General features: G+C 47.3%; 1 protein-coding gene across 1 annotated transcript; it reads left to right on the top strand.

Annotated features, from left to right (window-relative positions):
• The first annotated feature begins 139 nt into the window (after positions 1 to 139).
• On the top strand, positions 140 to 15,643 carry LOC105567603. The gene is made up of 3 exons (XM_012022584.1): positions 140 to 2,449; positions 10,869 to 11,065; positions 13,798 to 15,643. The coding sequence occupies exons 1-3, from the start codon at positions 1,435 to 1,437 to the stop codon at positions 14,041 to 14,043; spliced, it is 1,458 nt and encodes a 485-aa protein (XP_011877974.1). The 5' UTR covers positions 140 to 1,434; the 3' UTR covers positions 14,044 to 15,643.
• Positions 15,644 to 21,785: the final 6,142 nt, after the last annotated feature.

Below are 21,785 nucleotides of genomic sequence, written 5' to 3'. Positions count from 1 at the left end.
GACGCCGAGAACGAGAAAAGAGAGACGGAGAGAAGGAGAAGGAGGCGCAGAGAGAGAAAGAGAAAGAGGGAGAATGGAGAGCCCCCCGGCAGGGCTCTCCGCCGCGAGTGTAGCCGAGCTGGTAATCAGTGCCGTTTCCGCGGCAGTGGCGGTCACCACGCGGCAGATTACACAGATTACAACCGATTACATTTGTACTCCGCCGCCGACAGTCGTTTCTTTTCTTGGGGCGACCGCTGCACTCCCACCTCTTGTATCCTCATCGTCGCGCGACCCGAGCTGGAGTACGCGCTCGACCGTCTCGGTAAATCGTCTAGGTCGCGAGAGGCGGCGCGTCAACGGTGCACAAAGGAACCAAGTGCCTCAGTCGAAATTCAGGAGCAGATCTGGCGGAGATCTCCGCGTATCGACGACCGCGCTCAATACCCCTGGACCGCGCGGACGAACGCGTTGATGGCAGTGACGGGTTTTGTTGACGTTGAAAATCACTTGACCTCTCCGGGCTACATCGCGAACATCGACATTTGCGATCTAACAGTGGAACAAACGAAACGTCAAGTGTCACGAAGAAGAGTTTGGATTTAGAACGAGAGAAGCGCAATACTGGAAAGTCCTTTAAAATATATAGCGAGACACGCAACGGATTAGAACAATCATTCGCAATTATCCAAAACGTACGATGACAGCGGAAGCTGTTGATGTAAGATTCATCATCCCTGACACGTCATCTCTCGCAAAGAGAGTATTACACGGCGTAGATTCAATTCCGCGCGTTTCATTCAAATGTTTTTACACGGATCCGTCAAGCGCTGTCTGAGAGAAAGGACTGTAAAGTATCGCGAAAAGAAGATCGCCGCATGATAATATCGGTTGGGAATCGGCAAGGATGCAAAGAGTATAAAAAGCTAAGAGAGGTGAGAAGAGTTGGGTCATCATGTTGATACCTTAAGAACACTCTTCTGACTCTAATGGGGGAATCCGCTCGTGTCGGCTGGGTCATTCCGCGGCGATGCGGCGGATTCCAAGAATAACGGAGCGCAAAACTTATTAAGGCGGCGGCTCGCGCCTTGGACAGTCTCTTGGACGTTAGCGGGTTTCGTCCAGGAATCACGATGTGACTGATCGTCACCTGAAAGTGCTCTGCGGCTCGATCGCGCCTATTGTCCTTTAACGGATGTCTGCGAGAGGCCGATGCAACGACTGTCAGCCGACGCTTTAAGGTGCGACGCTACTTATTCGGGATTTCGTTACGAATCGCGGTGCAACGGACATTCGGCACACGGTCCAACATGGAACTGAGGAAGCGACCGAACGATCTTTATACTCGCGTCTTCGGATGACTGTAACTTGGTAGAATTGATAAGAATCGCCGGTTGTGTTTCGAGACTTGTGAGACGCGAGAATTGGAGAAGCCGAGACACGTTAGGAGTCGGCATGAGCAACGGCGAAGGTGTGGTAACAGGCCCGGGTTCCGGCAACGATCGTCTGTGCGAGGACGTCGACATGGCTACGCCGACTTCGGCGTCTTCGAATCTGAAGCCGCGGAGCGGCAAGATCAGCTTCAGCGTCGACGCCCTACTGAGCGGCACGAAGAAGAGTGTCATCGGCGGCGGCACCTTCGCGGCCAGGCGGGACAACGACGACAGGATGGACGCCGAAAAGAGTATCGAAATGGAAGTGAGGTATCGGGAGCTACTGATGGAGCAGCAGAGACTCCAGAGCAGAGAGCTACTCGCCAGGTTGAGCCCTCACGGTCTCGCCAGCTTCGGAAATCACCACCACCATCATCACCCGAACAGACTCGAGCAGGATCACCCGCCCGCCCGACAGGAGATGCTCACGGTGAAGGATTTCTCCAGGACGAGCCACGACAAGTCGTCCTCCCCTATCAGAATAGACCAGGAGGTCCCGAGAGACCGACTGACGACCAATTCGCCGAGTGGCATCGGCGAGACGATGCTCCAACGAGAGCAGGAGCGTATTCAGGAGGAGGACGAGAGAATGGACAGGATCACCAATCCAAGATCCGTGTCGCCTGCGAGCAGACGAGAGATCCTCGACGATCGTAGCGATTCCGAGGCGAATCGCTCGCTGGAAGGAGACCGTACGACGGATCATCTGGATCTCGAGGACCACGAGATAAGAAGCGTCGGCCAGTCCGAGGATCTAAACGTGATGGACTCGGACTGCGAGCTGGAGAGGGACTTGGAGACCAGCCAGGAGAAGGAGGAGAAGTCCAGCCCGGTAGTGCCTCAGCCGATTCATCCCGGAGTGCAAAGGCCCTCGCAGGGCCCACCGTATCTCGCCGGAGCACCCGGCGCTCCCGGCTGGAACCCCGCGGGATTTCCGCATTCTCTGGCGGGGTTCGCGTGGCTGCCCCCACCCCCGCATCCGCACAATCCTCATGGACATCTTTACACGCCGCACGGTGGACCGACCAGTCCGAACGGTAAGACTTGCTCTCGATTAGTGTATTTTAGAGTAGGTCAAATTTCACGCTACGTAACAAATTAATACACAAACACGGAATTTCTATTTTTATGTTGACGCGCCCAATGTTTTATGATTCGTAAAGACTGCGTCAAAGGAAACCCCCATAAAAGATGTGAACGATATGTTGCGTCTACATTGTCATTTTTCAACTTAATGTCGTAATTATAACATCATAACAATTATCCATGGGAGAATATTCTCGGAAACCAAGTGGCACCTGAAAACCTCAAAAGGAACGCCTAGACGAGGGTAGTTTCGCCGTGTTTGCTTTTTACCTTGTGATCTTGCCGGATACAATGTCGGCAATCAGATGGAAAACGCAAACTCTCTTAATGCAACCGTTAATGCACGACACGCAGACTCATAACGCTCTGCATTAGTGCCGTGGATCACGCGAGTAGGTGGGTATTATCGGTCTTACGTGCCAAGGAATTCGCTCGTACCCCGGTTCACCTTCGTCGCAATTGAAGCTTAAAAGCTGAGGCCTTAAAACTACCGTCACGATCGACACGATATCTTTTGCCCCGACGATTTCTTCTCGAGCGGAAAGATTTAACGGGCATAACAGGACTAATGACATACCTGAAATGTGATGCAAATCCAAGAGATAAATATTTATATTTCAACCAACACATATTACGTTTAAATTTATCGCGGCCATTAACCAAAGACACGGATATTCGTGCCAATATCAATTCAGTCCGCAGTTTGATTTAATCGTTGATTAAAATGATTCATTGCATTCTTCAGTATATAAATTTTATATTCTATAATCTCTGATTCTCTCGTAATCGTATGACTTTAGGATGGGACGTATACGAATGCCGTGCTATTAATTTAACTGGTCAAATTCATGATTTCTATAGCTCCAAAATTATCTCGCAGACCAGCAAATAATAGAACACATTTTTTTTCCAACGGAAATCAATCGGAAGTGCAAATTAATTATTCTTACATCAAATGAATTGACAGCTTTTGCAATTGTTACAACGCTTTCGTGGCTATTAATTAATCAGTTAAGAAATTCTTGCGTTACTCTGCTTTTTGCTGTACGAAATTCGCTTCGTCTTGCGCTCGTATCGTTACTTTTGTCGCACAGCGACATTGTCGAATTCTTTTTCGTACCGTTGAGAAATCTGTGGACATAGAATTATTACGGGCGTACATTAGCCGTTAGTTCCAAGAACTGTAAGAGTTAGCATCGTTCACCTATCGAGTGTACTTTACTTACGCGCGCAACCAGGTAGAGCCGCGATTTTCCTTCTACTCGTCGATGCCGACTTCCGGACAGGGTTGCAGCTCGACCGTTTTGCAGATCTTTCCCGAGTCTATTCCACAAACGTCAACGCGGAACTCGAGTCCGTGTTACGGCTTGCGATCGGCTCCCTGAAACGATGCACGATCGGCGCGTCGGGCACGATCGTCGTATATCTAGGCCATTAGGACGCACGATCGGCGCTTACAAAGCGACGACGGGAAATGTTTTCCATCGCCTCTGGTGTGATGGAAGCAGAAGTGACCACGGAGTGACGCGAGCGAAAAATCGGGCTCGACGAGATAAAACTCGACGTAATTGCCTAATGAGGAAGGAGAAACCGCGATTCTCGGGACAGGTACAAAAGTGATCGGCCGTACAGAGATACAGATCTTGTTTCATGACCGGTGGCGGATATATGGATTGTAATTGGCTAATAAATCGAGAAGGAAAGCCGCGGCTCCGAGTCGCGATAATTAGACGTCGCTGCTGCTTGGGAACACTTGGCTGATAAATAATTTACGACGACTTAAACGAGAGAATTAGTTGCGATTTATTAATTACCGAGCGGGAGCCCGCTCGCTCTCTCTCACTTATCTCGCGCGATTAGCGGCCGCCCGAAGAAAATTCGATTGCTGTAAACATGATACGAATTGAAGAGATGTCTACACTTTGTTCCAGGATGAGTTATATTTATTTGCCGCGAAACACGACGCGATGCCCGAGTCAGTCCGGAATGTATCGGGTGCTTTCGCGACCGAAATGCGATATCGATGGCCAATGCGCGTTGGTTCATTATTAATTCTTTCACAATCGCAGTCATTACTGCACGTTTAAGCGAGTGGAGGATCCCTCTAATGGAGAAAGACGTTGAAGTGCAAAGACTCGTGTTGCCGCATGAGTAAAGAACTTGGCGAACATTACTACATTGAGTCCATTCCTAATGGACAATTAAAGTAATACCTCATTAAGGTGTAACCGACACCTCTCGCGCAATGGGCTAATCGTACATCGTGGCTCTCTTCACGGGGTACTCGAGTGCTCGAGTACTCGCGAGGCTGCAAAGGACGAGAGTGCTCCTCGTACCCTGGCCTTGCTGTTCGCGCGTCAACTTTTATGCTCGCCGGGAATCCCGTAATGGTTTTAGAGATTTCTTTCTCGGAAACGGCGCGAGTTCCTCGTTTACGCGCGGATATAATTTCGCTCGTAGGAACTTCGAAATCCGCGACGCTACTTACCGCCAGGGCATTTCACGAGAACGGCCAAGGGGACGGCTTCGAGGAACGAGCTTCCTCGTCACTTTATCATCTTTGAAAAATGCTCTATTGCCACGCAGTTTCTTCTGCGGTACAATCGTGGATAATGCCCGTAATAATTGCGCGAACAATGAAACCGATCTTATGGTGAAGTGACGAAAGAGCTCGTAGGAACCTTCGAAATTCGCGACGCTATTTACTGCCAGAACATTTCACGAACGGCCAAGGGGACGGCTTCGAGGAACGAGCTTCCTCATTACTTTATCATCTTTGAAAAATGCTCAATTGCGACGCAGTTTTTTCTGCGGTACATATCGCGGATAATGCCCGTAATAATTGCGGGACCAATGAAACAGATCTTATGGTGACGTGACGAAAGAAAATTATTAAAGAGCCTCGGAGAAGTTTGCGCAACGATGTTTCTTCTTCTCTAAATACACAATTGGACGAGCGAACGTAATTGAACAATTAACGCGATGGACGTACGTAGCGAAATCGGAAAAGGGAGAGTGTATATTAGGAGGACGCGCGCCAGCGTAAAACTGATGTGGACGTATGTGCAGGAGCCAGTTGTGTGCATTACCTTATCTTTTAAAGTAACATAATTGAAAGTAACACTTATAACGCTCGATATAAAGCAGCGTGAATGGTAACCGGAGAGCGAGAGAATATTGGAAAGACACGCGATCCCGCAACTAATGGGAACGCACATAAAACGCCGACTGCACGGACCCCTGTATCTCTCAAAGTGGCATAATTGAACGAAACGCATTTACGTCATTTGCGTCGATCGTAATAAAATCCGGCTCAAAATGTAACGCCCGATGTAAAGCGGTATTGACAGCGAATCGAGGCGGGGAGGGGGGGGGGGGATAAAACAGGAAGATACAATAGCGAAATTGATGAGGACGCGTAAGAGCGACCACGCGCTTATTTTCCATATCTTGGTTTTTCACATTGTTCGCGCTGCCCGCGGAAGACGAAAAGCGGGGAGGGGACGATCGCGCCAACCGGGGGCGAATCGCGAGCGGGTTCGACATGATAGAGTCATATATAACTCACGACATCCATAATGCATTCAAGAGGCGCCCGGTAAAAACTGCTCTCGTTAAAGTGGCCTGTTAAGTTTGGTGCAGCGCATTTCTACTTCCTGCGCGACGTCGCTCGGCGAAACTTTTTGCGAACGATAACGACAAACCATTCGCCCCCTCGCTCCCCTCCCATCCCACCCCGCGCCCAGCGTCCCTCTCGCGATTTGTCTTCCTCGTTTTCTTCCCGCTATTGGTGCGCGACACCAATTATACCAGCACTTGGAACGAGGAGCCGGAGCAGCTCGGGTATGCGCCGTTATTGCGATCGCGCATTATCGCAGTCGCGACATTGTCGCTTTTGCCCCGGGATGATTGTTCACTTACAGGGAACTCGGTTAATTACGCGCCTTTTGTTAGTTCTCGGTACTTTCGATAAGAAGCCCCGCACGACGCGAATCACTCGTACAATCAATCGCGTTGTGTTTATTTCACAGAGAAGTTTTAAGCTGTAATTTTCGCCGCAGGGCGACAGAGCACTTTCACGTATCACAAAAGCGATATCTTGGAAAAAGTAGGATAAATTTGGAAAATATGGTATCTCTGAATTAAGTTAAACGTGGCGATTTGTATCCCACATTCAGAAAAAAAATGTAGGCCTGGTTTCATCAACGTCGCTTAACCTTCTGTTTAGCTTAATTCACTCTTTGTCTTTTTGTGTTATTTTAAATAGAGACAAGCGTGAATTGAACTAAGATTAAAGTTAAACGACATTTGGTGAAACCGAGCCTTAGTTATGTTAAGCAAATGAGATATGTACGTTGAAATCGTGTTTCTTTGAATCTACTAAATTTTTATTTACTTCTACTGAAACTTTCGATAGATTTGAAGAAATGGATATGAATTCTCTTATTTTTTTTTATTAAGATAAAGAAATCATTTCTTCGAAATTAAAGTCTGCTATCTAGCAAGGTCAAAATTTACAGACAAATTTGTTCGATTTTAAACAAACTTTTTCCTGGGTGCACTTAAAAGCCCTTTAAATAAAGTTTTAAATAACGCGTAGGGTCGAACAAACGAGCTCCACACGGGACATTCCCTAATGATCCCCGCAACAAAGTAGACACGTCGCTTTCCGAGCGGAATATCTTCCACCAAATATCGCATCTTCCGCACAAAGATCGTTTCTGAAAAATTGGACAGTGGAAAGCTTATTAGCCCATTTTCATTAACCGTTCGCCACTGACAGGTATTTCAGGGGCGAGGGGGGCGGGGGCGGGGGTGCGATACAGGGCTCGTATACGGGCCGATAATCCCGGGGCCCCGTCGCTGGGCGGCGGCTTACGAAAATTATGAATACGGACGTCATTTATAACGCTCGAGCGCCGCTGCCCGCACGCATTTATCTGGATTGCGCGCGCAGGAATGAATTAACGACGCCCGCCCCGCGTCCAATGATGTTCTACAAAATATTTCGGGCGATTCATCATTCCATGGACGTAATTACCCGCCTCGGCCGTTCCAGCGGTCCCGACGCGACGCCCGTCTGCCCGGCTAACGCGTCTCTCTCCTCGGCATCCCCGAAAATTCACGTGTCCGCCGACGTGGAGCAGTGGCCGTCGCGTAATAATCGCACAATCGCTCCCCAAGATTTTGCGCTTCGCAAAGGTGTCGAATTGCGTACACCCGCGCGTGTAAAGATCTAACGATTAAATAGAGAAGATGTCATCTTCGACCAATAATAATATTTTTGTGCGAAGCTTGTACAGTTTCTGGCAAACCGCGCGTCGATCTTGAAACGCAGCTGGAACAATAAACTCACATATTAACATCAACAATCAGATTGAACAAATTCTTTTCGATACAAATTAGCATCCGTTTTTAGCGACCGTGAGGAATTTCTGGAAAAAATATCTGATTTTGTTATACTGAGCTGAGAATAAATTTCCTCCTCCTCGGCATCCCCGAAAATTCACGTGTCCGCCGACGAGGAGCAGTGGCCGTCGCGTAATAATCGCACAATCGCCCCGCAAGATTTTGCGCTTCGCAAAGGTGTCGAATTGCGTACATCCGCGCGTGTAAAGATCTAACGATTAAATAGAGAAGATGTCATCTTCGACCAATAATAATATTTTTGTGCGAAACTTGTACAGTTTCTGGCAAACCGCGCGTCGATCTTGAAACGCAGCTGGAACAATAAACCCACATATTAACATCAACAATCAGATTGAACAAATTCTTTTCGATACAAATTAGCATCCGTTTTTAGCGACCGTGAGGAATTTCTGGAAAAAAATATCTGATTTTGTTATACTGAGCTGAGAATAAATTTCACTTTACAATCTGACGCGACACAATAAAATATGAATATTCCGATTTGAAACTCGTGATTTTAACGCGGCAATTTGCGGCTCAGCCGCACACGAGGCTTCTCTGTCTTTAATTAGCCTGAATTAACGGCGGCGTATTCGGCGGCGATCCGGATCGATCTTTTATCGTCGCGTACTTTGGTTATCCGAAAAATTTCCAGCCCGGAGAGCGAACGGATTGTGTCCCTATCAGGGCCGACAGCGGCCGTTACGGCGACGTCGCCGTTCGCGTGCGTGTTTCAGCGATCGGGTAATTAACAGAAATTAATTAGCAGTCAAGAAGAACATATTGATCGGTTACGTGCGCGGCATGGCTAACTTGGACGGGCGACATGAAATCGCTATATTACCGCGTGAATGGATGCGACGTCGACACGTAATGACAGATTGTCTGGCCGCGCGCGGATCCGCGGCGTCTTTCTTGCGCGTTTCCCTTTGCAACCTCGGCGACGCGCGATACCGCGGTCACTCTGCTTACCGTAGGACACCCTAGAACCGTCACCCCCCCCCCCTCCCCACCCCTCCGAGGCGTGCAAATAACGTTGTAATAACGTCGAGTGTTAACCGCATTAATAATCCATTAGCTCGGCGATGCAAGGCGGCAAATTTCCAGCGCCGTTATGTTAATACGAAAATAAAGTGTCGCCGAACGGCAATGGCGTTTAATTAGCGGAGCGTTTGGTAAAGGATCGCAGGCTGTGCGTCGGTCACGGCCCACTTACGGATGTCCTTAAACGCCGAGGAAAGTGGCGGCGCGGCGGGTAGATCCGCGACTTTGGATTCGCCCGGATAGGTATTTATAATTAGCAGAAATTAATTAGCCTCCCGGGAGAACGTATTGATCGGTTACGTGCGCGAACCCGCCCCGGCTTCCCCAGGCGACACGCGAAACGGGGAACTGACGGCGCAACGAGAATGGAAGACGCGATACCGGTGTGTCTCGGCTGATCCGGTCGACAATGCCGGCGGCCCGTGCCTTTTTTGTACCCGGTCGAACGTTAATTAGCGCTCGGAATCCGCGCGCGCTCTCCTCGCCGCGTACGCGAAATCGTCATCGCATCCGTCGTGCTGGATGTCGGGGGCACTTTTTCAACGGTGCCCAAGCGCGGTGCTGGGCTCCGGAGTCGCGATCGATGTAACTTCGCATCTGGCCGACGTAAGGGCCGCTTCCACGGAGATATCAATTACTCTTCCTCTCGCGCGAGTCGCTTATTTTGAATGCGGCGCGAGATAGTGTGGCGTGTGTTATAGGGAAATAATATGTCTAATTGTAGAATGCGCGCGGGCGCCGAGAAGAGTTATCGGCAAGCCCGCTGCGATTTTTTTACGAGGTGTCAATACTTCATTTGGTCCCTTGTGCGTCGCTTTTCAAATACGCGTCCCTCGCGCGTCGGATATTAATTATCGCAGTCTAACGTGAAAGGAGAGGGAGGGAAAAAAAACGGAAGGTACCCGCAAGCACACGTTATCGCGAGCTCTCGCTGCACGTACGTTTTTACTTCGTTCGGGATATGTTGTTTTTTCGTCCTTTACTTTTATGCGAATTTTAACGAAGTGGTCAGCTTAAAATGGATTTACGGACGAGTGACAAGGCGCGCGAATGCGCCGTCGATATATAATCGCGCTACCGTGGAGAGGTGGCGAAACTTTACGCAGTACCAACTAATTGCGTGCACATGAGCCGATCGTAAACAACGACGGTCGATGATAATCATGCGCGCCGGATGCGCGCGACCGGGATGATGGGTCGATAATTATGCGCCGTTTGCCGAGCATTCGAGCGCGATTTATTTTTTATGATTTAATTTGCGCCCCTCCCTCCCCTCCCCCCCCCTACTCCCTCTCCCGGCACTGCGAGACCGTAATCGCTTCATCATGCGAAACCTATATGAAAACGCGTCTTGCCGCGACGTCGCCGTGCGCTCGTAAATTAACGACTAACGTTGCGCATCCGAGGTTAATTATCATTCGATGAGTGCACGGAGATGGCGGACAGGAGTTTTAATAGCGCAGATACAAATGTCCGCGAGTATCATTATTAACGTATCTCTCTCTCTAATGATGCCTGATATAGCGGAGCGTTGCGCGGCGGAGTAATGCTATTTTAATCCCCGTCTCTTCGCTTTTTAAAAGAGGAACGGCGGACCAATTTGAAGCGAGAGCGGGCGAGATGAAACCACGATGGTGCCTTTCCAATAGAAATCTTAAGTTTTCCGTGAAAATCGACTCTGAATATTTTGTTTTAGCAAGGTCCATTTTTTTAATGTTGCATTTACCTGAGGTAAATCGGAGAGCTCGCTCGACACACCAATTTCTTTATGTTATAAAATTATTTTTGGTCGACTGGCCCGTTCTCCCTACCTTACTATTTGTTTCATTGAGAGCCGTCACTGCGATTTGGATTATTACAAAATTAGGGAAGGGACAGGAGGTCTGATCAGAACGCGCGGCTTCTTTCTGGTTTCAGGGGACTTGAGACTGCCGGGGCCCGGACCAGGCCCGGTCAGATGCACCCTCAGAAAGCACAAACCGAACCGGAAGCCGAGAACACCGTTCACGACGCAGCAGCTGTTGTCGCTCGAGAAAAAGTTCCGCGAGAAGCAGTACCTAACGATAGCCGAGAGAGCAGAGTTCTCGTCGTCTCTGCACCTCACGGAAACGCAGGTGAGGCGCTCGACGGTTGAGTAATTAGCTCTCTTAAAATTGAAAAAGTCTCTCAGTTTAACGTAATGATCCCCAGTGACACGTGTTCGGAATGTACGCCGAGAGGTAAATTGATAATCATGAATTTTACTCAAGGCTACTTTGGAGAGCGCTGCATAGCAAATTGGAGTAGATCAGTCGCATGTAATGTGAAATATATGGGGAAAAATGTGTTTTCTACTCGTCACCCGTTAAGTGTATCATAAATGGAGTAAAAAGTAGAAATATACACATTGGCAGATGTTGAATTAAATGTAGGGCGTTCTTCGATTAACGAGCAAGCTGACGAAAATTGTTAGAATCGTCTGTTTATGTTCATTTTATTGAAGGATGACGAACCAACGGCGTTGGCGAACTTTCAAAATGGAAAGGTACTACTTTTGTGCCGCAAATTATTATTTGTACATCTTCACGCTCGAGATAACGGTTAATTGCAGAATTATCTTTCACAAATATTGTTACTGTATCGTCAATATGGTCCGCTCTTCTCCATCTGGACTATCATGATTCTTTGCCGCGTAACAGAGTGGGCTATTATCGCGCCGGTTAGCGTGCTAAGATACACTTTGCGCATTCGTTACAATGAATCAGTCGAAATGAAGCTACGTCGCATGCATTTGCTTAGATAAGCCACGATTACCCTGCCATCTTCTCGTGTCCTTTAAGTCGCCAAGCCGTTCCTTCGATCGCGCTCTCTTCTCGCTCATTATTCACCTTGGACAAAGAGGTATGCCAATTCAAATCGTGACACTCGCGCCGCGGCGATATCCATCCCTGTGATCGCACGAAGTAACTTATCACCCGAGTCTTTTATGAAGGCGAAAGGAAGGCGTAGACTGGCTGCTGCTCCTTTTGCATTTGTCGAACGCACCCCTGGAATCAATTTCAACCCTCCGTTAGTTACCAATATTCAACAGACACACGTTCGGACTACATTGTTACTAATACTTTAGTTCTTCAAGGTTTTTTTTTATCCAGTCTAATGCAATCTCGTTAATTCGGTACTTCGATAATTCGCCATTCGCCTTTGCCTCGTTTAAGGCAAAAATAAATTACAAGGAGGCAAATGTCTATTAAAAATTATTTTCCTAAAGGATAAGGTTTTCTATGAAATAGCAGTATGCGACACATAATGTGTATTTTTTATTGATATAATAAGTTTAAATATGTGATAATTTCACTTATTATTTACCGCCTATATTCCTTACATTTCAGTAGTTTGACAAATCCATTAATCCGGCACAACTTAATTTTCAATAGTCCTGGATCAACAAGATTGTACTGGGCTCACAATTTGCTTTCTATGTTATTTATGTAATTTAGTATATTAGTCGAGTGTTAATGAAAGAAAAATGGTTTCGAGAAGCAGAGGCAACAAGAGAATCAATATATCTGTGAAATTTACTGTGACCATTCCTAAGTGAAAAATAAAACGGCTCACGGAGGGTTAATTCGTACATTACGAATGTATTAACAATTGTAATTTGACGTTCCGTTTTCTTGTGCTTAATTTTGCCTAAAGTATTTAGTTTTTTGACGATTTATATAGAATTTATTGCGAAGCTTTTGGTTACGTAAAGTTAGTTTAGTTGGGCACGTGAGTTGTCGCAAGTAATTCGAAAGCATCTGTTAAAACCGGAATATTTTCTAAAACATTTTATAGTCTTAAATACTAATTCTTACGTCTCCTACATAATGTCTGAGTGCACCGTGATTATCCTATTCACGCATATTGCTGAAAATAAGTGTTAAAAGCTTCAGCGATGCAGAACAATTTCGGAGTCCTTATATTCTCGTCCTCATGCCAAAAATGCCGCAAATTAGCCGTCGATTCAAAGCGACAGCTGCGCAAACGACGCGATTCGCAAACGACTGTGCAAATAACAATTAAATTTAGTGTTGACCCGGCACATCTGTGCGGTAAACTCGAGCGTTAGGCGTGTCGCTGTCTTATGACGTCGAGGACTTCTCGATATGTCGATAATTTTCTGCTGGAAGCATGATGTTTCATCGGCTGTTTTGTCTAACGACGCGCTAAACGATTCGCGCGCGTTTTACGCGGTAAAAGTCTTTATTCCCCGACTACGTTCTTGCCCGCTGGTGCATTGATTAATAAATTATTGAGTAATTGATCGCAGATTTTCCGGCGCTTACAGTAGCTCGCACAGTTTGAATATGCTATTTGCTGATTATAAATCTTTAACCGCTGGTGTTAAGCGCGACGTCGACCAATAATAGCACTTATGTAATGTTTGCGGGCGTGTCGCGTGGTAATGCGACACGACGGTAGAGTTCTATGATTTCTCACGTTATTCCGTGCCTTACGAGCCAGTATTTTTAACGACTCGAACGTGAAGAAGAGATTCGATCTTGCTGACAAATTTTTACGTGGCCGTTCTGGGATCTAGCGTCAGCTTTTATTACGGCAAAGGTTCAATAATTATCGCAACAAAAAGTTTAAGTTGTTCGATTTCACTCGTATTTTACTTGAAAATATCGATTCCGGGGTGACTTCGTTATTTTACCGCTAATGCTATAAAAAGTTTAAAAGGTGTATCGTTACATCTTATTATGTCCAATCACCTGAAAAATACTTGAGGAATTAATGAAGAAGCAATAGGCAGACAAGTTTTGTATAGAGAGTCAGCTCTCGCTGTCGCTCTAATTAAATCGAGAACACTATAATGTTCCAGGTGAAGATCTGGTTTCAAAACCGAAGAGCCAAGGCGAAGCGGCTCCAGGAGGCGGAAATAGAGAAGTTAAGACTATCCGCGAGGCCCTTGCTGCACCCCAGCTTCGGATCGGGGCTAATGTTCTCCGGGGTGGGCCCGCCTGGTGCCCCAGGAGTACCTCCCTTCATTGCAGCTGCTATGGCTAGGCACACCCATGCCGCGGCAGCAGCGGCCATGTTCATGGGGCCGCCTGGGCACCGACCTTAATAATGATATGCCAAGATATAATACGCGTGTAATTCGAAGTCATTTTTGATGTCCGAAGAACCCAACCTGCTCGCACAAATTGGGGATCCGACGAATGCGGAGTGTCAGAGTCCCATGAGTTGCCAGGGATCTTTCGTAGAAACATAAGCCTGCACGTGTTTATTCAAGAACCCCCGAGGGAGAATGCAAACTCCGGGAGTTTAACAATCTGGAGAACCATCTGAGAATTACGAACTGGAGAAAGCAGGGGATTGGCCAGTCGAAAAAATCTAAGAACTCGGAAATGTAAAGGGATCGGAAATTCACAAATTAAAGATTCAAGAGAGCAAAGGGTAAACAATTTGAGAGTTGAAGATTCCGAGAACTCGAGCGAAATCGGAAGACCAAAAGTAGTTTGTAATCAGTGATGGATCCGCAAAATGGATTTACGCGATCCCTCCTTCACGCGGGGAAGAAAAACTGCCTGGAAGTTCTGCGGCCGCTCTTATTTATCAGTCCCGCCCGACTTTAATTATCCAATCTCCTATCGATACCGTGGCTATTGGGATCCACCGCTTAACATTGGAAGTCGAAATGGGTTAGGAGTGCGGCGGCCGTGCAGCGGCGATACTCACGCGTTAATCCGGACAGCTTATCTCCAGAGGGGTACGGATAATCATGGATTTCACTACGTGAGGTCCGAAGCTATCGTTCGGGAGACCCGTAACTCGAAGAAACATCGTCGCGCAATTTTCTCGGGGACGACGGAATACACGTATACATCGGCGCCTCTCGGGGCGCGCGAAACTTTGATCTCAAGAAAAAGCACGAGTGTACATAGTGTAAATAGATACGCGTTCGTACGGTAACTATGGGTGTACGTATGTATATACACACGTGTACAGGACGCTTCGGTTACACCCTCAAGAGGAGGCATCGCGAGGGACGAGCGTTCAAAAGTTCGTTTAGCGATTTGGACCGCGCTGGACCTAGCAAACGTTCGTCCGCGGGTGTGTTTTTAACATGGACCGGTGAGTGGATCGGGAGAGTGCAGCGACGTGAATGTGCGAGGTACGTTTAAACAATTCCGAGTCTGAGAGCATCGCGAGAGAAAGTGTTGACGTCGCCAAATGCAACAGTCGTTTCCCTGAGCGTATTATCAATTCCTCGTACTGACTTTATTCGTTTATATCGGACGTTCATTTTCAAAAGAGATCCAGTCGCGAAATTTTACCCACATTTTCGAAAGCTGCATCAGAAATAGTCGGTGACACAAGTAAAGGGCGAATTCTCCATCGGCAAATACACAGCTCGTAGCTCACCTAATCTCGGTGTCTTTCAGACTTGTTGAATATTTTCTTTTCTACTCAAGAAAACGCGGCAAGTGCGTGTAAATTACGTATCAGCTTGTGTTGATTGTGAATCGAGGGGGACGGAGTCGCTCATAGACAGTAAAAGCTAACGTTACGAATGCGGCGTGGTTCTAGACGTACCTATGCGCCTTGTATAAATGTAAGATGATAATTTATCCATGGAAGTATATTATAGCAAAATAAAAGATTTCAGTATTTATGTTTTTCCCGTCGATCTTTCAATCCTCGGTGAAACACGTAACGAAGCTGTAAAATAACAATTTGCTTTATTTGCAACATTTTATTTAATTAACAAAAAAATGCATAAAAAGAAACGTATCCCTGGATAGTCGAAAGGATCGATAAGAGAATCGACGTCACCGATCCAAGCAGCTTTCTCGCGACTAACTAATTTGCAAATAACACAATGACGCAATTGATCGAGCGTAACTTCTCAAATAAGGCATCATATTGAGGCGAGGCGGAAAAAGGATTTAAAAAAAGGCGCGCGGGGGATTTGCCCGGGCGCGATCGCATGTATCGCACAGTCATCGACAGGCCGGCTTCATATATGGCAAGCAGTTCGATAAGGAGGCCGAAAGTGTCCGCCAGATAATTAGAAATATGTTAATCCGCCGTGGCTGCTAATTGGTTTTTGACTAAATTTTTAATTAAGTCTTAAGCCTGGGCGGCGCGCTGATTTATCGGGGAGAGGGCCGGCGGCTAATTATAAAATATATATAGACGACACGGCACCAACACACGTACCCGCGACGGGGCAGCTCGTTTGCCGTTATCATATTTGTGTGTTGCGTCTTCGCCGTGTGCACCTGTCTCGCTTTACGGTGTGTGGCCATAGGCGCCTGCAGTGGCCCGGCGTTGTCGTTTCTTTTTTTTTTCGGCGAGGCGCAACTTTCCAAGAGAGAAGCTGTACCGTCCCCGGATAATTGCCACGTCATCTCCGTATTTTATGCAATCGCGCGACGTACGGAGGCGTCAATGGCTCGTAAGATTTATCAATATTCTGGGATAATCGATTTACACTCGATTTCCCCTTATATAAGTTCAGTTTGTGAAGACTATCCGGTAATGTTGCACGGTATCAAAAACGAGAGCGTTTTACCGACGACACGAGTGGATAATTGCGGTAGTGCCTGCAAGGATAACAGTGACGGCAATACCTTAACACACAACGCAGGTAGAAAGAGGAATTTTGCCCAGTAGAGTAAAAAACAAGTGCTTAGATTTGTCGGCTTTTAAATCTTTTAAAGGGATGCTGGAGTAATTCTGCATCTTTTGCACGTTTTGCGTCTAGTTGGGTAGCCTATAACTTATTCGAGTGAATAGATTTTTCGTCAGGCTGCTAAACTTAATTTCAACGATACCACGCTGCTCTCCGATTAGCGGAACACTGTCGGTCCGTACACAAGAGCCACGTAATCAGCGCGACACACAAATGCCATGAATTGACAGTTCTAGGGGCGGAAGGTTGCAAAAAGTGCGTAATCACTCCAGCATTCCCGTGATCTGTAAATGTTGGAATTGTACATAAAATTATCAATTAACCAAGAACGATGGAATTCTCCCGTGAAATCGGGGCTCGAGCAACGAGAGCGCGCCTCGGGGTACCAATCGTCTTGGGACAGGTGGCGAAGCGCAAAGAGATCTTTTAAGAGCGACGACTCGCCGTTAAAGGCTTTACAAACAGGCGCCAGATATTCGCCACCCGTGTAGATCGGAAGCCGTTCGGAGATCCCTCCGTTCTCTCCTTCTCCCTCGCTTACGTACTCCAAAGCCCCCGGCCAGCCGCCTCCGCTTCTCGGCGCGGCCTCAGTCGGCGCTCCCATATAGATAAAATTTATGTACCGAGCCCCGGCCGATTCTACGCATACGGCCACATTGAGCGCTGACAATTAATTAAAGAATAATTTCTTGTCTTCGCGATACGCGGAGGAGCGTCGCCAGTTGGCGTCCAATTATGCTCTCGGACCGGAGCGGAATACCAAGTAGGTTCCGTCGACGACACCGGACGCCGTGCAGCTCGCTCGCAAGGCCCGTCGCCGCGAACGGCCGCGCCGCTAACAATGTGATTCATAAAACGTAAGTCGCGCAAGGGAGGAATAACGTCTGCGTCTTCATTGCGCGGAACAACAGATTTCTTCTCCTCTCCCTTTTCTTCATCGCGGAACATCGAGCCGAAGAAGGCGTGCAGTGTGTGAATTGAATCTCCACAGTTTTCGCGACACTCGACTTTTTATTTTCTTATTAGAAAAAGATAAAGAACGGCCTAACCTATACCGCGTTTTATTGTTAAGTTTGTTTTTGCTGCATGAGAAATAACGATAATTCCCGTCGGAAAAATTTAAGAGACAAAACAAGAACGTACGTGTCGAATAAGACAGGTCGAAAGGGACTGGAGCGGTGGGGAGAGATAGTCACCAGTTAGCGCGTGCATCGAAAGCAAGTCTCCATTCATTAAGTTTATCCAAATTAATTGGCCGTAAATTAAGCGGCCCGGTCTGACGAGTGGGCGAGTGATCGCGATGAAGAAAACGGGACGGATACTGACTAAAGTTCCGAGAGGAACGTCTGAATACTCGCCTAGCGCAGAGAGAGAAATGAAAAAAAGAACGAAGAAGGTTGCGAATAGTCCCTGAAAAATGAGAGAGAGAGAGAGAGAGAGAGAGAGAGAGAGAAATAAGATGAACGAAAGATTAAAAAGCCAAAGGAGTGAACTAGAAAGGGGGAACCGTCCGAGGGACAGTAGCGCATCGACACGCCATTATGCGGCGGCTGGGACTAATTTATACAAGGGTAAGACGAAGACACCACGGAAAGTCAATCGCGCGGCCGAAAGAGAAGACCTCGGTGGCATTATTCAAGCGAAGGAGCCCCGTCCTAATTGGAAGCCTGCCACTGTTTCAACCGGGTGTACCGGTGCTCGAATTCGTGTCTTCCGCCGAGGATTACGGGGAATCAGAAACGGGAATTATTCCGAGGAATAAAGTAAATAATCCCTATCGCAATTTCGATCGTAGATCCCCGTCCTCTGCCTGCGAGGGGAATCGCGGCGAATCAGAAACGGAAATTACTTCAAGGAATAAAATTAATGATTACGTATTTGTTGTAATTTTTTTTGGTTGCAGATTCCAGGATGTTAAAATTGAAAAAGAAACTCGAATACATAGACGCGCGCGGTAATTGTCCAAATTTCATTGCTTTTCTCTAGTACCGCTTTCCTCTTTCGAGAGTTCCAATTGGACGAAGATCCATATATAATTTCTAGCTTGAAGCTTCTGCGCCAACTTTGCACGGAGATTACTTGGATTCGTATCGCGCCGAGAGGTAATACGTGCGCCAGTGTACTTTTAAGGATACTGAACCTCGGAAACGTGTCCCGATACAATCGCGGAATAATCGCGTCGTCACTCGAAACACTATGAATCGGGCGCATCAGCGAGCGAGAACGCGGATCAAGTGCCGTTGCCGGTAATTGCCGGCGAGATGAATCGAGACAAAATCCCGTTTCCGACTTCGTAGGAAATTTACGAAGCTGCTCGAGGCGGCATCGAAGCGTTTACGGCGAGAAAGTTATCCGCCACGGCCGCAAGAAAGTCGCGGCTGATGCAAACGCGACTCACGGCGAACTCTTCAAAAGTACCGGAGGAACCGAGCTCCTAATTAGGAACAAGACTTGATGGCCGTTCTTACACGTATTAAGCGATAGAGCGAGCGCGAAAGCGGGTAAAATTCATAAGCCATTTCGCTCGCCCCGTCGCGTCTGAGCTAACGTTCCGTCCCGGAAATTTTTATTGCAACGAAAATAACTTGTTCGTGAAATTATCCCCGCATTTAGCTGCAAATGTCAACTGTAACCGTTTTCCGAAAATTTTAACTGCAAATAAGTATAGAGAACTCTCTAATGAACGATCCGATATCGAAGAGAATCGATGTAAAATAATCGGATTAAGGGAGTACACGAATATAATATACAATACTTAACGATAATTTTATAATAATGTTCGTGTCATCTAACTCGCAAATTTATAGATCTTTACGTCTGTCATTAGCAATTTTATCGCTGGGGATCGGGGGATCCGAGCTGGCGTCGCGCGATAAGCGGGCACAATAACCGCGTTATTTACCGGGCACTTTTCCGGCGCGCGAAAGCCCGCGAGGTGTTTTACACGCGAGGCGATTGTCGGGGCGGCATGCTAGTTTAAGTAGGTGTTTCACCGGCTCCCGGTATTCCTGGGGCAATTAGCGCGGCGACGCGAGGCGCGGGCGCGGACGGGCGGAAATCACTTTAATATCTTTCTACCTCGACGGCCGGCGGCGCGACCGGTTTGTAAATACGACGAAATGACACCGCTTTATGAATTGTCGGCATAAACGCCCGTTTTTTTCTCTCTCCCCCTCTCCCCCCCACCAATTTCGCCGGAGAAGACGCCGCGCCGATTGCCCCGGCGCAGATCGCGCAGGCGCGATGAAAAACGAAAAGACCGTAATTATTTCCAGGCGACTCGTCTCCACCTCGCCATCGAGAATGCTGCTACTATTAATTGTCGAACGGGACTCGTTCCCTATGAATATAGATGAAGGGAGATGGAGAGAGAGAGAGAGAGAATCTACTCCTCTCGGGCGCCGATCGGCAGAAGGAGTCGAGTTATGCCGAACGACGTCGTCTTCAGTCTTCGATTTTACTCGCTGAAGCATAATTTATCACTAAATACTGATTTAATGTGTTTGTATAATATATTTATCTAATGGATCTACACTAATATGCTTATAAATATTCATATTGCCGAGAATGTAATATTTCGTCGACGGTTGCAAATCTTCCAGCTTTTCGCTCGAGAGCTAATTAACTACGTTCCGGAATTAAAAATTGAACTTCAATTTGTCTGCCCGTGTTTTTTTTAACGTTCCACGCGTATGTTATAAATAGACATTCCCGAGGTAATCGAACTTTTATTTCGGCGGGTTTGGAGATTGCGCTTCTATCTCATCTGCGGCACTCAGTTCTTTTCCTTCAATATTGCCGTCATATTATTCGACGGGCGTAAAATCTTTCGCTCACTTTCCACGAGAAGGATCGATCACTTTTTTTTCTGGAAAAACGACGCGGCAATCTCGAGCGGAGATTTCGGAAATGTACGAGTGGTATATCACGTCTCCGGCGCGGCTGGCAAAAACGACGGCCTGGATCCTGCGGCAATTAGTCGATATTTTAATGCGCAAAAAGCCGACCCCTCGTTAGATCCTTTCGCAGCGAAGGACCGAACGCCACTTCCCAAAGGGCCATTGAGAAAAACGGACTCGGACACCGGGACCGATGCGGCACCTTGTTAGCGCAAGGATTCCCGGGTTGACAGCTTCGAGCAAAAATAACACGGACGTTAACCCGTTTCCACGGCTACGAGGTAACGCGTGAATCGACCGGCCGCTTCGATTCGCCCGCCGAGACGCCACTAATCCACCGTGAGTTTATCAATGAGACGAATTCTCATATAAACAATTTTAATTCCGCGTGTCCGATTTCCATTTCCGATGTGACTTCAGATGCGCCAAAATTAGTCGAACGTAAAAGGTACATGTAAATAAATCAGATGCACGCGATGATTTCTCTGAAAAGAGATTGTCGAGTAGTAGGAATTTTTCGAACAAATAAAAAATAACTAAAACAATTGCGATATTAACAGTAGAATCGACGTATGTCGAACGTTAAGCACACTCGTTCTTTTGCTTAATTACCTTTGAAAATTAACTTGAGTTTATTAAAGATCGCCTATAATTAAATGGCGAGTGTCACGGCAAAATATTAATATTCCGCGCACTTTCCCTTCCGCCTCGATGTTCACGCTTAATTCCGTATTTAGCGATATCAATGGGCTGGCTGCACGTGGGAAGCGCGTGCGCTTATCGGATTCCAATTAAGTATGCGATCCTCCCGGCGCAACGGCAGTTACGCCTATAGTCCTCTACCTACTTGGGCGCGCGGAAGTGATCGCGGAGAGCAAGAAATAATTAGAGCTTTCGAGCGAGAGCAAAGGGGAAGTACCGGTCCCAGCGGGGACTTCCTTAATTGACCTCTGTTTACATGCGCACCCGTGCCCACTTACACACGTCGCCTACCGTTTATCCGATCGAGCGCGAGTCGCGAAACTGGAGTGTGAAACACCGTCGGTTCGTACACAAAAGCCACGTAATTTGTATATTGCACAAATGCTTTCACGAATTGACAGCTCTGGGAGCAAAAGGTGCCAAAGGTGCAGAATCACTCCAGCGTCCCCCCTTAAGATGTATCCTTTGGAGAACCGTGTCCTGGATCAGTCTTCGCGCTATCGACTCAAAAGTCTCTCCGCATAAAAATGTAGCAGAGGAAAGTCCTCTGTTGTGAGACAGGCTCGT

This window comes from Vollenhovia emeryi, unplaced genomic scaffold (assembly GCF_000949405.1).
Source record: "Vollenhovia emeryi isolate VEMERY1.0 unplaced genomic scaffold, V.emery_V1.0 DF939136.1, whole genome shotgun sequence".
NCBI classification, from domain to species: Eukaryota; Metazoa; Arthropoda; class Insecta; order Hymenoptera; family Formicidae; genus Vollenhovia; species Vollenhovia emeryi.
The sequence above is the reverse complement of the archived record's forward strand: the minus strand, read 5'-3'. Positions and strand labels throughout refer to the sequence as shown.